Source organism: Aspergillus oryzae, chromosome 8, assembly GCF_000184455.2.
Source record: "Aspergillus oryzae RIB40 DNA, chromosome 8".
In the NCBI taxonomy this organism is placed as follows: Eukaryota; Fungi; Ascomycota; class Eurotiomycetes; order Eurotiales; family Aspergillaceae; genus Aspergillus; species Aspergillus oryzae.
Window position 1 is genome coordinate 2,923,987 of NC_036442.1, and position 13,909 is coordinate 2,937,895.

Genomic DNA, 13,909 nt, shown 5'->3' on the forward strand with positions numbered 1-13,909 from the left:
GTGCGAACCTTGGAAAGGATCTCGGGATGCTTCGATAAAAGATAAATACTGTATACAATCGTGGCCGCGGTTGAGTCGTGGCCAGCGAAGAGAAAGGTTCGGAGTTGAATAGTCGCCCAGGATTTGAACTCGGGATCCAGTGCTGCCCTTACCGGCCGTGTACTCATATACTCAGCGAGCACAATGTCAATGATTGAATTGGCCCTGGTCGATGGCTTGTTCTGCGTCCAGGCCTCGTATCGTTTGTCCAATTCGGCCCCAATGTATTGGTTCATCGTTCGTCCGTTGCACCACTGCATGATAGGTCGCATGGGATTCCATCGGATGAAGGGATTCATCTGTTCGTCTTGACAATGCCACTCGACTTGACTTCTCAGTGCCGCCGCCACGGGGTTACGTCCGCGCTGGGAGTGAAGGCGTGCTTTCCTATGGCTCGTCGTGTGAGTCTTCGTCTTCAGGTCTTTAGCTACAGAAGGCACTTACATGGCCACGCGTCCGATAATATCCAGGACATAATCACAGGTCATCTTATCCAATGTAAAAGTATCGCCCTTACGCGCATGCTCGCGGAGAATTTCCACATACTCTTCTGCTTCCTCAACAATATGCGGAGTATGCTGGAGAATATTACTGGTACTGAACGCAGGGTTGAAAAGCCCCCGGTTGCGCTTCCATTCAGGCCCGTTTGTCGTAAAGATGCTGGGCCCTCCTGCGAAGGGATTAAAGAACTTCGCAAGGACGGGCGGCTTGGGTAGTGCATATGTTTGACACGCCTGGACTGCCAGATCCGGGGAATTCACCACTAATAGCGGCTTCGTGAAGGGCCAGACGTCAATGTAGAAGCAATTGTCAGAGCTGGCGAACTCGTAGGACAACAGTGTAAAAGCCTCTGACTGTTGCGATCCTTTGGGATGCCGCTTCATTAGATCGGGGAGCATCTGCAGATTACCTGCTGCGAAATTCCATTTCGGCATCGGCTGCGTGTGTCGGTATCAGCAACTAATAGCGTCTTGTGGAATAATGGATGTCCATGGACCATAACATACTAGTCCCTGCTTGCGAAGACGGTAGAAGAGCAGGCGTACTTTCAACATCTCCTGCAAGAATCGCAGGACAATCACCAGGGCCAACACCAGGGCCACTCGGGCCCCATACGAGCCAACAAGATCAGAAACAGCTATCACCATGACGGCTGTATACAGAGCACGAGAATTGAATTGAGTCTAAAAGACAATTGAGAATGGGAGAACGAAAGAGAGAAGGAGATGTGGGTGGGCAAAGTTCAACGGCTCGCACCCGGAGAAAAAGAACTGATCCATAGGCAGGGATCGGGATAGCAGTGGGGTAACCACGGAGAAAAACGATCAATAGAAATCAAAATGAACCGGAACGAAGAGCGACGAGCTACGCTGGACCACTAGGTGAGCAGGGATTGGATTTAGTTTATGTTGTCAGCCTGTCAGAGCCCGTCCATTTATTAATCACAAGCGCCGGTTGAACAGACGAGGAAACGGACATCGGATACAAACCAACCAGACTCTTGCAGAGTAATATTCATAGTACTGAGTAAGGTAAGATAGCAACTTATTGAATGATGTTTTAACCAGTTATTTTTGAGGACTCGCACATGCGGTGATACATGTAGTAGAACCGCAAACTTTTGCCTGCTTCGTCATCTGTGATGGAAGGTGCCCATACAGCAGTTGGTAATCTTAGGGTCCATAGATGACTTGTGTTGATCTATACAGAGTTTGTTGTAGATTCCAAAAGAGCTTGCCATCTCTTTCGGGCTCGAAAGACGGTAATCATGACGGGTGATGGGGCAGCTATGGCACAGTCTAACTAGTAATGAGGTGGTTTTACGGCACATATTATCCATATAAGATCTATATGAATACTCTCTGGGATAACCATGGCGTAGCTGTGTTATGCAGTTTTAACTGTAGTATGCGTCAACCATATTTGTCGAGCACCAGCAATGCCCAGTATAGGTAGACTCACAATGAGCCACCGATACATCGCATCAAGAATAGAACAGGCTTAATGTAGGGGAATGGAGGCAATATGATTTTGATAATGAAGGGAAGTATCTATACTTTCCACAGCGTCAGCTGAACTAATCTATTATACAAATTCAGAAGTGAAAAATGTTCAACCGGAGAAGGATAAGAGCAGGTCTGTTTGGATACGCTTTCCAACATACGCACCAAATCGCCCTGCTCTAGTAACATTTTCCAAGGAATTGAACGCTGCCATAATCTTCAGTTGCTCTACCCCGAAGACATGATAACATTGACTAAACCTTCGCCTTTCATAACAGTAGAGAAGCAACCTAGTCTGTCTCGGGCCCCAGGAGACTTCCAAAATATCCATGACAGCCCATGTGACCTGTCTTCTCATCAAATACTATCACGCCAGCTAGAAGGCCAATTAGCCAGTTCATGGCTTAATGTATATCGGATACTCACGCTGGGTAAATTCCTTGACCTCCCACCGCGTGCGGTCCCGTGCATTCGAGCTACACTTGCAACCCAGTGAAAATTCAGAAGCGGAATTAAAGTATTCTCTGTACCCGCAGTCCCCGCAATGACCTCTGGCAATTCCATGTGTGCTGGGATTATTAGCCATTAGATATAACGTGGTGGGAAGAACAGCTGCCGTGGCTATGACAGGTGGAGTAGCGATACATACTCATATTCTGCAGTGAAAGCTTTCCGGGTATCATCCCAACCAATGCATTTGTTTAGGTTGAGTGATACAAGGCGTTCTCTGCTGTTTGGCATTCTGCAGCGTCCCATTAGAAATACCGGGGGTGGTCCATCCGCGCGACGTACACGACCGCCTCGACCTGGTGCCGCTGGCCGGTTTCGCTGTGGTGAACCGGGCCGTGAACTGGGCTGTGGCTCTGGGTATGCAGTAGATGCTTCCCAATTAGGAGGATTCAACATGACAAGGTCCTCACAATAATGATGGAACTTCGCTGTTTCAGCCTTTGGATCGACGGTTGAAGCAGGTACCACAGCTTTAGCAGGCTTTGGTGGTGAATTAACCATGGGTAATCCACCAGCTACTAGAGCTGATAGGTATGAGGACATAACAACTAGAGTCCAATACATCCCTACTGGGCTTAAAAGGAAAAGGCACAGAGTCATCCAGGTCTAAATGCAAGTGAAAGTGTGCGTAGTATTAACTCGATAGCACCAGGGGCTCACTTAGACTATATATTTGGTGAGCGATAGTGGGTGGTCCTAGGACATTTAGTAAGGTAAACTAGTCAGGCCTCCTACGCCCTTGCCCTTTACTCAATCAGGAACAATCCTCCCTCCATCAGACCTATCTGGGCGCCGGTCAAAACCTCAATAAGGTTACCATAACTAGACATGTGGTAGTGATTGGTGGGTAAGTGCCCTATATAATGGGCCACCATAGAATGGGGCAAACGGAAAGTTTTGGGGCAACGCAAACCTTGCTTATTTATACGGCAAAAACGAGAGGTGGAGCTTGAGCACGGACTGTTTGAAGGGAACAAATCATGGAAGGTTAGAGTGTTCTCTTGCTCCTACAATGGCTTTCCAATACAGATATGGCACCTGAGATTCAGCAGACTAACAGCCCCAAACTTGAATTCCTCAGATTATTCACCCCTCTGTGTTTGAGACTCGTCATCCCTAATCTCGTTAATGATCGGACATCAGGTTTGAAGTACTAGTCGTTCATGAGCCCTCAGCCTTTCTGGCCTAAGTCTACGTCATGCATGATAGCAATTTGACTTCATGTCCTACGGTAGCTGAACGATGATGACGTGTATATTGTGTAGTAGATAACTTCCGCACGCGTTTAGGATCATGTTCTTTCTCGCTATTGTCCGTTAGCTGCAGGGGTTTCAACAAGATGGGTATCGTTAGAGATATTCTGACTTGGTTGTCATCGTACTGGCATCCTCGGCCTATACAGATCGAGACGCCAAGCTACAGGGGCCCAAACCTTGATCACCTGCCAACGGAACTGGTATACATGATCGCTAACAATCTTACTTCGTGCGACCGGGTATGCTTGGCCCTCTGCAATAATCGACTGCTAAGTGTCCTAGGAAATGGTTTTCAGCTGGCATTAGAGAATGAATTCCGAGCCACCCTTCTCACAAGGCTGAGCCAAGATCTACCGGAACACATTCATTGTCACGTATGCTCAGTTTTGCATCGCCGGAAGTATATTCCACCCCCAGGTCCAGCATTTTGGCCTAGAAGATGCCTGGCCAAGCATAAGGGTCTTTTTAACCCGTGGTCGATTCCATTTAGCATACCCTGGAGCTCACTGTATCGATTTGAACACATACATCTACAACTAGCCATGAAGAGGCATCATTGTGGTCCTGAGCACGGTATATCGACAGATTCGTTGGCTTATGTTGAGATCCAGCTGTTACAGAATTCCATTACCACATTAGTATCATTCGACGTGCAAGTTGTTCGAGCATCGAGCCTCTGCCTTCGCACTCAAACTTGGATACTGGCAAAAGAATTACCCTCAAAACTGGTGGAGGGAAAGTGGATCTGTGCGCACATCTCGATGGGCGATCACCATATTTTACAGATTGTCCGTGCCGCTTGGGATGCTGCCATAAAGTCTTCACCTGGACGCCGACCAGCCTTAGACACATATCGTTGCGTTACTTGCGGACTAGACTACGAAATCGATGCTACTACCTGTGGCACTGCAGGCATTTCCCTGATCGTAACCAAATGGCTCGATTTGGGACCTGGCCTTGATCCGACAGATGTTCGCTGGACAAGACATCTTATAGGCTCACTGTCTCTCCGGAAGCAGGAGATGACCACATTTAATAGTGATGTCCGCTCACAATTCGAACGAGATACTGTGTTCCCACTCGATGATCTGACTGGTCGGAATAGGTCACTCTTGGAGGATAGGGGATACGTGAGACAGACGGATTGGTGGTACAACGGTTGCTGGATTTTGCAGGCCAACAAACGACTACCGTGGCTTTATCCTCGGCCAGAAAAGCCAATCTGTCATATTTGCAAAAATTGATTCGCGGCGTTGTAAGGGATAGCATTTCGCCGTCTCGCTTGTGAAACACCCTTATTCATATCACTTCGACAATTCTGGATGAGCAAGTGTTGTGCCCAGTGGATTAAGGATACAATGCCAGAGAGAGGCTTCTTGCTTCTTTGTACTTAAATGATACTGCTCTTCCACCTCATCTCTTTGCCGCCCGTCATGCTCCCCTGCTACGATTTGATATGGCAAAGGCTCCCCCCAGAGCTTCCTTCCTGTCCGGGAACCAACGTAAAAGCAACAGACGCGGAACTGTGCTTGGGAAAAGGAAGGAACGCTGGAGTGCTCGTTCTCTCTTATTCCTGTAGTTCATTTTCAGGATGCTCTTCCTCTTTTCTCTTCTCATCCTCGGCTATCTTTGTCTTCTTTCTTCTTGAAACCAGGCGCAATAATGACCGAAGCGGATATCAATGCCATTTTAGGCACCATCGGTACATGGGTATCGGCTACATCGCCCCTACTCGTGTACCTCTGGAGAACAGGGATTCGTAAATTCACCGGGAGGGCCTCTGCAGCTGCAGACCCAGCTCCTCAAAGTCAACATTGCCAATGCTGTGACGCGGTCCAGGTACTCGCCCGTCAAGTTGAGCGATTGGCACAAGCAGTTGAGGAGCAAAACATCAACAAAGGCGTATTGATCGAGGGCGGACGCACTCACGCTGGCTCACGGGCTGGTTCAGTGTACTATTCCGCTTCTCAGAGCAGAGCCTCTAACATCCACCAGGTTTAGTGGCAACACTGAACCCTGAGTGGCGTTGTGGTAGTTGTGGTCCCCGGCTATCATGGCGCACCAGCAACAAGCTCGCACTTCTACGCAGTGCTGGTGACTAGTAGCCCTCTTGGGTGAAGCTAAGACGAGCTTTTCCCTTCTTCCTAAGTTCATTCTGAGATTTCTAATTAGTGGGATCCAACCAGTCCTATCCCGTGTATCACAAGAGGATAGTATTACATATTTTACCATGACCACCAAAGCCCGTTCAATCTACACGTACTCGCTCAGTAAGTCCATCTTATATTAGGAGGGAGCACCTTATTTTCTCCTAGACGGTGGCCAAGTACTGACATTCCAAGTCCAATGTAGACTGATACGCTTTCCCCGTGAAGTCGCTCACCTCCAAGCAGCCCTAATTTAACCGATATTCTTCTCGCTAACATATAGCTATTCAACCGATCGAGGTTCATTGCACAGGGTTTGAGAACGCCACCCCACAGTTCCATCGACATTTTCGATACCGATTATAGGCAACAAAGCCGCGCATATCTTCATGGTTTTGGCGGGTGACGACCCTGGCCTGACGGATTACCAGCAGGGCCAGGTTTGGCGTTTATATTGTCTCTGGCCGTCATGGCCCACATCCTTGCTGCCCAGATATGTAAGAACTCATACTGTGGAAAAGAGTCGATCATTTTAGATCGCTTTTTGCGCAGCTCCTTCGTATATTCCTGAATTGGATCATCGCTCGACGAGAAGAACCATTTAGTACTCTTCGCTTTCACCGTCGCCCGATACATCTCTCGTGCTTCAATAAAAACACCTGTACGGCCCCCTCCAAATTCACAGTTCACGATGATGGTTTGGCCTGTAAATTTCTTGTCTACCTCGTTGATGAGGAATTGTAGCTTCTCCGGATCCACGGCTTGACGGTTCTGCCAAGAGCTGAGGTGAAAGTAATGAACGTTGTGTGGGCCATTTCCAGAGCCCGTCTTTGAGTCGTCATGGTATTCAAGACTGAGCTGGCGATACTCAATATCGCTATGTGCCCATTTGCCATTGCTAGCTTTGTAATGCACGGAATATATTCCCTTATACGGCGGAATTATCTTCTCTGTGTTCATGACGGTCGGCGGCGAAAAGCTCAAGCTCTTCTTCGTGGAAGACGGTATAACATTCGCTTGTGTCTCGCTGGTAAGACCCTTGGCTTGTTCGTAATTCACCAAATCTACCAGGATGATATCGCCATGTTTCGATTTCATAGCTTCCTTCCATACTATTTCCCAGTACATGAACTTGTGACTGCGGCCAAATTTCATCGGCGACTTCGTGATTATTAGTTAGGGGATAATGACAAAATTAATGGTCACTTACCTGGCAAGCAATATAAGGCAAATTTTTATTGCTGCCGCTTCCTATACCAGGGAGCGTAGAGGCGCTGTAGTAGGGATGCCCACCATTGTATTCATTGTCTCTATCATTTACACCGTCCTTTCGAACATCAAAAGGGTATTCTTTCTCAAACACCTCTTGGGATTTGAACTCGCCGTCATAATATATTTCGTCATTGAATTCGTACGGGTTACTCGCAAGCGATTTGCCCGTGGCTAAGTCCTTATACTCCTCGTGTAATTCTACAAGTTAGACGATTAGTTGGTATTGCCTTCATGGGTCCATGGGTTATACCGAGAGGTAAACGAACTTGTGGAACTCAAGCTCAGAAACGCTGGCTTATCAGTCCGGGGCTCAGCCACGGCTGCCTGAACTTGAAAAAGGCATATAGCAACAAGAACAAAGTAAAGGGCCATGCCGGGCGTGCAATGGCGTGTCATGGACATGATGGAATGTTTTCCTCGAGATACTGGATCTAGCAAACCGGCTAGAAGTTTACAAGAAGCGACAGCTCCCCAGGCGAGCAATTGCTTTATAGCGGATCCACCTTCACTGGGAATGGGAGACTGTTACCCATGGTCCCTTAGCTTGAAAGCATATGCGCCCGGCTGGGACCAAAGCTCTATCTACCGTATGACAAATACCCAGTACATTAGCCCAGAGTGAAATGCTTGCTGCTTCCCAGCGGTACGTGCCCGTCGCGGAGCCCGCAGGGCGTCATATTTATAATATATGGAAATATCGCACTGGCCGGGACCGGGAAGAATCCACATCTCCCAGCAGTATGGCTTATGTGAGAAGTCCTTTGTCGGATATGGGTCTAAGTAGAACAAAGGGCCTCCTTTAATCTAAGTTGCCCGACATGCGGTGCAACCTGAAATATTACGCTCGGTAACTGACTCAGCCATAGGGATTTCTTGAATCTCGACTTTTATTGCTCCGACACAGATAAAGAACAAAAGTGGAAAGAAAGCTTCCACAACAGTCAGATATCCCAAATACCGGGAGGGGACTAACATATATCTAGAGAAGTCCAAAAGAACCCTCATGGCCAAACGGCCTTAAACACTGATTTCACCGTCAATCGGGTTTTCGACCTGGTTCGCAGAAATATCATCAATGAACTTTTGAACATCGTCCTTGACTCTGTCCCACTGGTTTTCATTCAGACTAAGATCGGTCATGTTGAAGTTGAATCCCATTTTAATCTCTTGATGGGTCGTCTTGTTGGAAACATACTCAACCATCTCGGCAGTGACCGAGTAGTTGATAATCCGGAAGTCTGCATTAGAGCATTAGCAACATCGTCCCTTAGTCAAGTGGAATATAGGGGAGAGGCTGGACACCCACATGTCCTAACGTCGTCTGTGGTTTTATCATAGAGAAACACGTGGAACAGCGACCAGACAGTACGAGACTGCACCTGGTTCTTGTTCTCGAAGATGAGATTGGCAAGACCGCTAAAAACATCTTCGATGGTCTTCGATATGCCAGTAATGCCGTCAAGAAGGCCGACAAGCATGTCCGAGATCATGCTGAGGTGAAACTCGGATTTTGAAGTGTTAATATTGTTCTCGGAATACACGTCATTATTGTGCATAACCCTATTGCAAAGACGCGAAGTTAATCAAAGTCGTAAGAGTCTGTGATGAGTGATTGTTGGCTTACCAGGAACAACCTTCTGTAAGGATGGTGTCGACCACCTTATTACGGTAGTCAGAGCGTTTCAACCCTGACTGCGGACTCGAATCACTTGGCAGAGTTCCATCGGCCTTTCGATGTTTAACCTGAATACCAGCATGAGTGTCCAGCCACGCCTGCATTAGATTCATCGCTTCTTCAAGCTTTAAGACACGATCATGAAACCTCGAAGGGATCTGGTTCGCGTTCACATTGATGTAACTCCTGGTGTTTGGGTCATCCGCTCCCATGTCACTGTCACTTGGCTTGTCATCGCTCTTGTAGCCGCTGCCCGGCGGGGGAAGAATGATGGGGATTTTCTCCAGCGTGGAAAAGAACTTTCGACCTTGAAGGGTAGCCATTGGAGTAATCAAATAGAGGCCTTGGAATGCTAAATGAAAAAGCTTTTATTGAAAGGACGGATGCTGCTTATGTTTCTGACTTGATTGAGAGGCACAGAGGGCGCTAATGGCCTCTCTTTATAGCTGATCACTGGGGGTAGTGTCGGTGATGAGCATACCCATTTACACATGGTTCGAGTAGCCATGCTACATCATTGTACTATGGAAGCACGCGCTGGCTAGCTAGACCTGATGATTGAATGCCTTGCCACCCGGCCAATATGTGACAGCATTTTGCATCCAATTGGAGCCAGACGCAAGCCACGTAGGTGTGTCCACGTACCCCATGAATACATGCACGGCCGTGCAAGGAATATCTGTGTGCCATTATTATTCAAGGGAGGACCGGACTGTCCGAGCCTGCCCTCGTTGAAGTATTAATAACCTATAAGCTATAGATGCAATAGACAGGGATCTAGGCGTACATCCGCTGTTTTATTCGCTTGGTATGATATCGGAACTTTCGGATTAAAACCCCCTGCCTGTGGACGGCAGCTTGTTGAAACGTCTTCAGCTAAGACGGTGCAGGGTACAATAGTTGCATATTAAAAGCCAATGAGACAGTATTCTGCTAAGCAAAGAATGCCTGAGCACCGCCGCTGATGTGCGGACAAATATGCAGGCTGCCAGGAGAGCTGAACTCCACCCCAGTGACTGCTTGCATGCCTACTTACGGAACCACCGTTGCTGTGGATGCCTTGCAAGGATGAATGGTTACACGGCGTTATGCGTCTAGAGTGATACGACGTGATGATCAGGTTCGTTTACCCGACCAATATGGAACACCGTCAGACTTGTTATTGGCGATTACTATTCCCCTCGTTTGACCAGTGGTGGACGTGGAATAAATGTTCAATTATTGAATTAGCATGGTCCAGTCTAGTGATACCCGTAGGCCCAAGCCGGTTCGTGAGAACGGTGCCTCTGAGCATATTGAAGAGTCTCACAAAACAATAGTTGTGGCCTTTATGATTTGTTCTGGGAGATTATATGTCTGGAGAAAGTAGTGACATGGCATGTAAGTCACACTCCAATGGCTCACAGCATCTCGGACGATGCATGCTAAAGCTACCTCTGGTACATCATATTGTAACTTTCTGCAGATCCTTGTGCTGGTGATGCAAATGTGAAGTGTGCCAAGGATGGGAGGTATCTGGACACCTCGCGAATCCCATTCGGGAAGTAATGGAATCAGAATCCTGGAATTAATCATGCGAAGGTGTTGCGCTGCATCCCTGCGTTAGAAAATGAATGAGTGGGGAGTTCCGAATGCACAACTACTGGATGTCTGGTAGCTTTGATTCGTTCTTCCCATTACAGCAAACTTCTTGGTGCATGTTATTAAGGCGTTGCGCCCTAGGCACCGAGGTAGATGAGCGTTTCCTTTGATCCTTGCGCGATAAGAGTCGCTATAGAGGGTTGTCTAGATACATCTATTCAGCTGAGCCCTCCACGTCGAACATACGATGCTTCCCACATTTGCAGAACAGTACGTCATTCTACAGCGATGCAACCTCAAGCGCAAGTAGTTACTGGGACAGGTTACTAGTCGAGACTCGACCATCGACAGGGACTGGATGATTGGCACCTCCGCATAGTGTACAGTCCCAAACAGTACCATGCACCTGCCTTGCAGGACCGGGAATATTTCAAGAAACAGCCATGCCACTGCAGACCGCAAGAGCTAAGGGCTTAGCTGGACTCCGTATAGCGAGCCACTAAGCTTTAGAAACATCCCACGCAATGAGAAGAAGGTGAAGGTAGAACACGTCAGCCTGACTTCGATCATTGGAACAAGAAATGCCTCACTCTATAGGATTTCCATGGCGAGAAGCCTCGGATTAGACTATTTAACCCTATGAGTTGTACTGTATACTATGACATAGAATTGGACTTTCAGACAAACCTCCACAATGTCTGCATACAATCATCTGCCTACCGTTGATCTTTCCCTTGTGTCAAACAACCAACATGTAAACATCCTCAAAGACACGGGTGTAAACGTCACAAATGACTACGGAACGCCAAACCTCCTTTTCTTTTACTTTATTCCTTTCCTTCCAGACGACAGAAAGCCCGACCTTGAAGCTTTACAAGACGAGATCCAGTCTTGGAATGCATGGGAGCTGGGTCAGACGGAAGTTCAAGTCCGCCACAGGATTGCGGACGGATCACTTCCCAGTGACGATGCTACCGCTTCTCGTGTGAAACGAACCAACTATCGAGCCAAGGTGGTTGATCATCTTAGGGAGGTCAGTGAAACAACGTGGTAAGGGCTCAAAACATCGTGTCTAATGGACATTTCGAGGCCAGTTCACTGACCAGCACGCACTTCTGCAGGCTCGTTAAAAATGCCGACAGCCACAGTGGGCCGTTCTCAGCGGACGTAAAAGTGGCCGAAGTCAATGGAAAGATTCGGGATGTGCTTAAAGACTTCTATGGCCAGGAGTCGCTGCCTGCCCAGTTTTCAGTCATCCTGAACATTATAACCGACCTAATCGCGTCTCAGCCTGACGCTGACAATAGATATCTGTTCACATACGTCTATTACTATTATGATGTTGATCAGAAAGTTTTCAAACCAGGTACGTTTATCCGATATGAAATACTACGCTTCAGGCTATACTAAGGACCTCTCCAGATATCCGGCAGTTACAGTTCAGTGTAACGCAGACAGCCGCTGAGGGAGAGAAAGACACTGTCAAGCTGGACATATCCAATCTGAACCATGTGTATTCATTGCTAAGGGAGAAATGGAGGAGTGTTCGCCACGAGGCTGAGGAGATTATCGAGGCAGGTGAGAAGATCCGGAAGGACATGGCGCTTAACTTCTATTTCAGCTAGAGACTATTTCCTAGGACTGTCTCTTCTTTGCATCGTACTTATCCCAATATCAATACCAAGACCACCATGGTAGCAACTAGAATTGTCTCGATGAATCCATTACCTGGGCAAAATACAGTGGAGCAACTCGATATATGGTTATGGATACTTAGATACGAGGTACCATGGTCAACGTTCAAGGAGTCACATTTCAACGAATTGGTTTTGGTTGACGTGTAGTAAAGATAGTCATGCAGATTGTAGCCGGTTCTCCGCCAGAACCTCTCCTGTGATTCCCGATCACTAAATACTGGAGAGGATCCATAGATTGCAGTGATGTTCGCTGGAAGACACAATCGGTTCATTTCAGCGGTAATCTCCGTTGTCAGCCTACGATACTCGGGGAGGTGTGTCCTCGCTGGCATCCTGTGGAAGGCCTATGGGTTCTTTGCACAACTCTGTGATGGTTGCCGCCGTAAACAGGCCCCCGGCGTGTCGCTGTGTGAGAGAACACAAATCCGAAAGATTCTTCGTTGCGATTCGCGGCTGCCAAAACGACGGTTTAGAGATCTCGCCCCTGAAATTCAACAGTCTCGACCCAGTGGCCAGAGTAGCATGAGGTCATATAAAATGGTCAGTTTTACACCAGGGTGCTGAGCAAGAATGGAGACGATGTATTGAGGGCGAATGACCGCATCTTTGATATCCTCCTCGTTATCAAACGGAGAAACACCAACGAGGAGCCCACCGTCCGTGTCGTAGTCCCCATATGAAATATCATTAGCAGAACTCTTGTCCCCACATTGAGCAGCATCTTTGACTGTTTCTTCCAACTGATTCAGAAAGAAGTCACGAAGCGCGGACCCTTTCGGCCCAATGGTGACTCGATCACGGATTCTTGGAAGCAGGTAGTCATCGAGAACAACTTTGCGTTCCTCGAAGGGATCTCCATGAATGAACCCTGCGGCACATTTTGTTTGGACCGGTTTCAGGACTGTTCCATTACCCTCTATGTCCTCCATTGTCATTTCGTCCTCCCGCCCATATTTATCCAGTAGATACGCAGGGTCCATGCCAATGATCCATTGCTGGCTCTTTCCCACTCCATCTAGAACGATGAGCCAGAGATAAAAATTGGACACCATCCACCCATCCCCCAGTGATGGGCTTGCGGCATTCGGATCATTGAGCCCTTCATCCGCTCCGAGCACAGCGACTACCCGAGTATTTTTGGTCACGCTCGGAGCACTACGTGTGTGCCTTGTAGGAATAACAAAAGGAATCTGGAGATTTTTCATTGCTGCATCCGCAAGCTCTTTGCAAGCCTGGTCCGCCTTGTTGATATCACCATTGGACTTTTCTAGTGCGCCCTTAGCGTCCTGACGGTCCACTCCATGCTTCCACATCAGTTGTCTCGTATCATACTCGTTCCTGGCCTCTTCAAAGGTATGGCCGTATCCCTTGTCAATGATATATTGAGCAGGATCGGTTTTATGAAGGCCTTGAATAATAATTTTCAAATCTGCTTGAGAAAATTGGGTTAATTCCTTTAATTTGCTTAGGATACTCCCGTCAACTTTCTCTCTCCCAGTCAGTCTGCGGAACATGATAAATCGCGTCAGGGATTGGTCTAGATCTTTCAGACCTGCTGCAGTAGGATGTTTGGATGGTGAAAATCAACCTCCTTTGGAGGGTGCTGGAAGGGGGGTCGATTCGGAAGCTACGTTGAATGGAGTGAAGTATATTGAGTCACAGCTTTCGTAATACGTGGAAAATGGTCTTGCTGATATCACTAACCGATAATACAGTGACTAAAAAAGGT

The 13,909-nt window shown here is 47.7% G+C and overlaps 5 protein-coding genes across 5 annotated transcripts; 1 reads left to right on the forward strand and 4 right to left on the reverse strand.

The window, feature by feature from the left end:
* Nucleotides 1–462: 462 nt before the first annotated feature.
* Nucleotides 463–1,187, reverse strand: AO090010000184 (uncharacterized protein; the record flags this gene model as incomplete). The annotated part of the gene is given in 3 exon segments (XM_023233775.1): nt 463–466; nt 484–977; nt 1,047–1,187. 3 exon segments carry the CDS (start codon nt 1,185–1,187, stop codon nt 463–465), a joined length of 639 nt encoding a protein of 212 aa, XP_023094071.1.
* A 5,051-nt stretch (nt 1,188–6,238) lies between these two features.
* Nucleotides 6,239–7,629, reverse strand: AO090010000183 (uncharacterized protein; the record flags this gene model as incomplete). The annotated part of the gene is made up of 5 exons (XM_023233776.1): nt 6,239–6,371; nt 6,467–7,019; nt 7,069–7,093; nt 7,166–7,425; nt 7,494–7,629. The coding sequence occupies 5 exons, from the start codon at nt 7,627–7,629 to the stop codon at nt 6,239–6,241; spliced, it is 1,107 nt and encodes a 368-aa protein (XP_023094070.1).
* A 615-nt stretch (nt 7,630–8,244) lies between these two features.
* On the reverse strand, nt 8,245–8,717 carry AO090010000182 (uncharacterized protein; the record flags this gene model as incomplete). The annotated part of the gene is made up of 2 exons (XM_001827163.3): nt 8,245–8,465; nt 8,534–8,717. The coding sequence occupies 2 exons, from the start codon at nt 8,715–8,717 to the stop codon at nt 8,245–8,247; spliced, it is 405 nt and encodes a 134-aa protein (XP_001827215.3).
* Nucleotides 8,718–11,177: 2,460 nt separating this feature from the next.
* AO090010000181 (uncharacterized protein) lies at nt 11,178–12,181 on the forward strand (the record flags this gene model as incomplete). Its single annotated transcript, XM_023233777.1, has 4 exons — nt 11,178–11,533; nt 11,605–11,849; nt 11,906–12,061; nt 12,123–12,181. The coding sequence occupies 4 exons, from the start codon at nt 11,178–11,180 to the stop codon at nt 12,179–12,181; spliced, it is 816 nt and encodes a 271-aa protein (XP_023094069.1).
* Nucleotides 12,182–12,671: 490 nt separating this feature from the next.
* AO090010000180 (uncharacterized protein) lies at nt 12,672–13,694 on the reverse strand (the record flags this gene model as incomplete). Its single annotated transcript, XM_001827161.1, has 1 exon — nt 12,672–13,694. One exon carries the CDS (start codon nt 13,692–13,694, stop codon nt 12,672–12,674), a length of 1,023 nt encoding a protein of 340 aa, XP_001827213.1.
* Nucleotides 13,695–13,909: the final 215 nt, after the last annotated feature.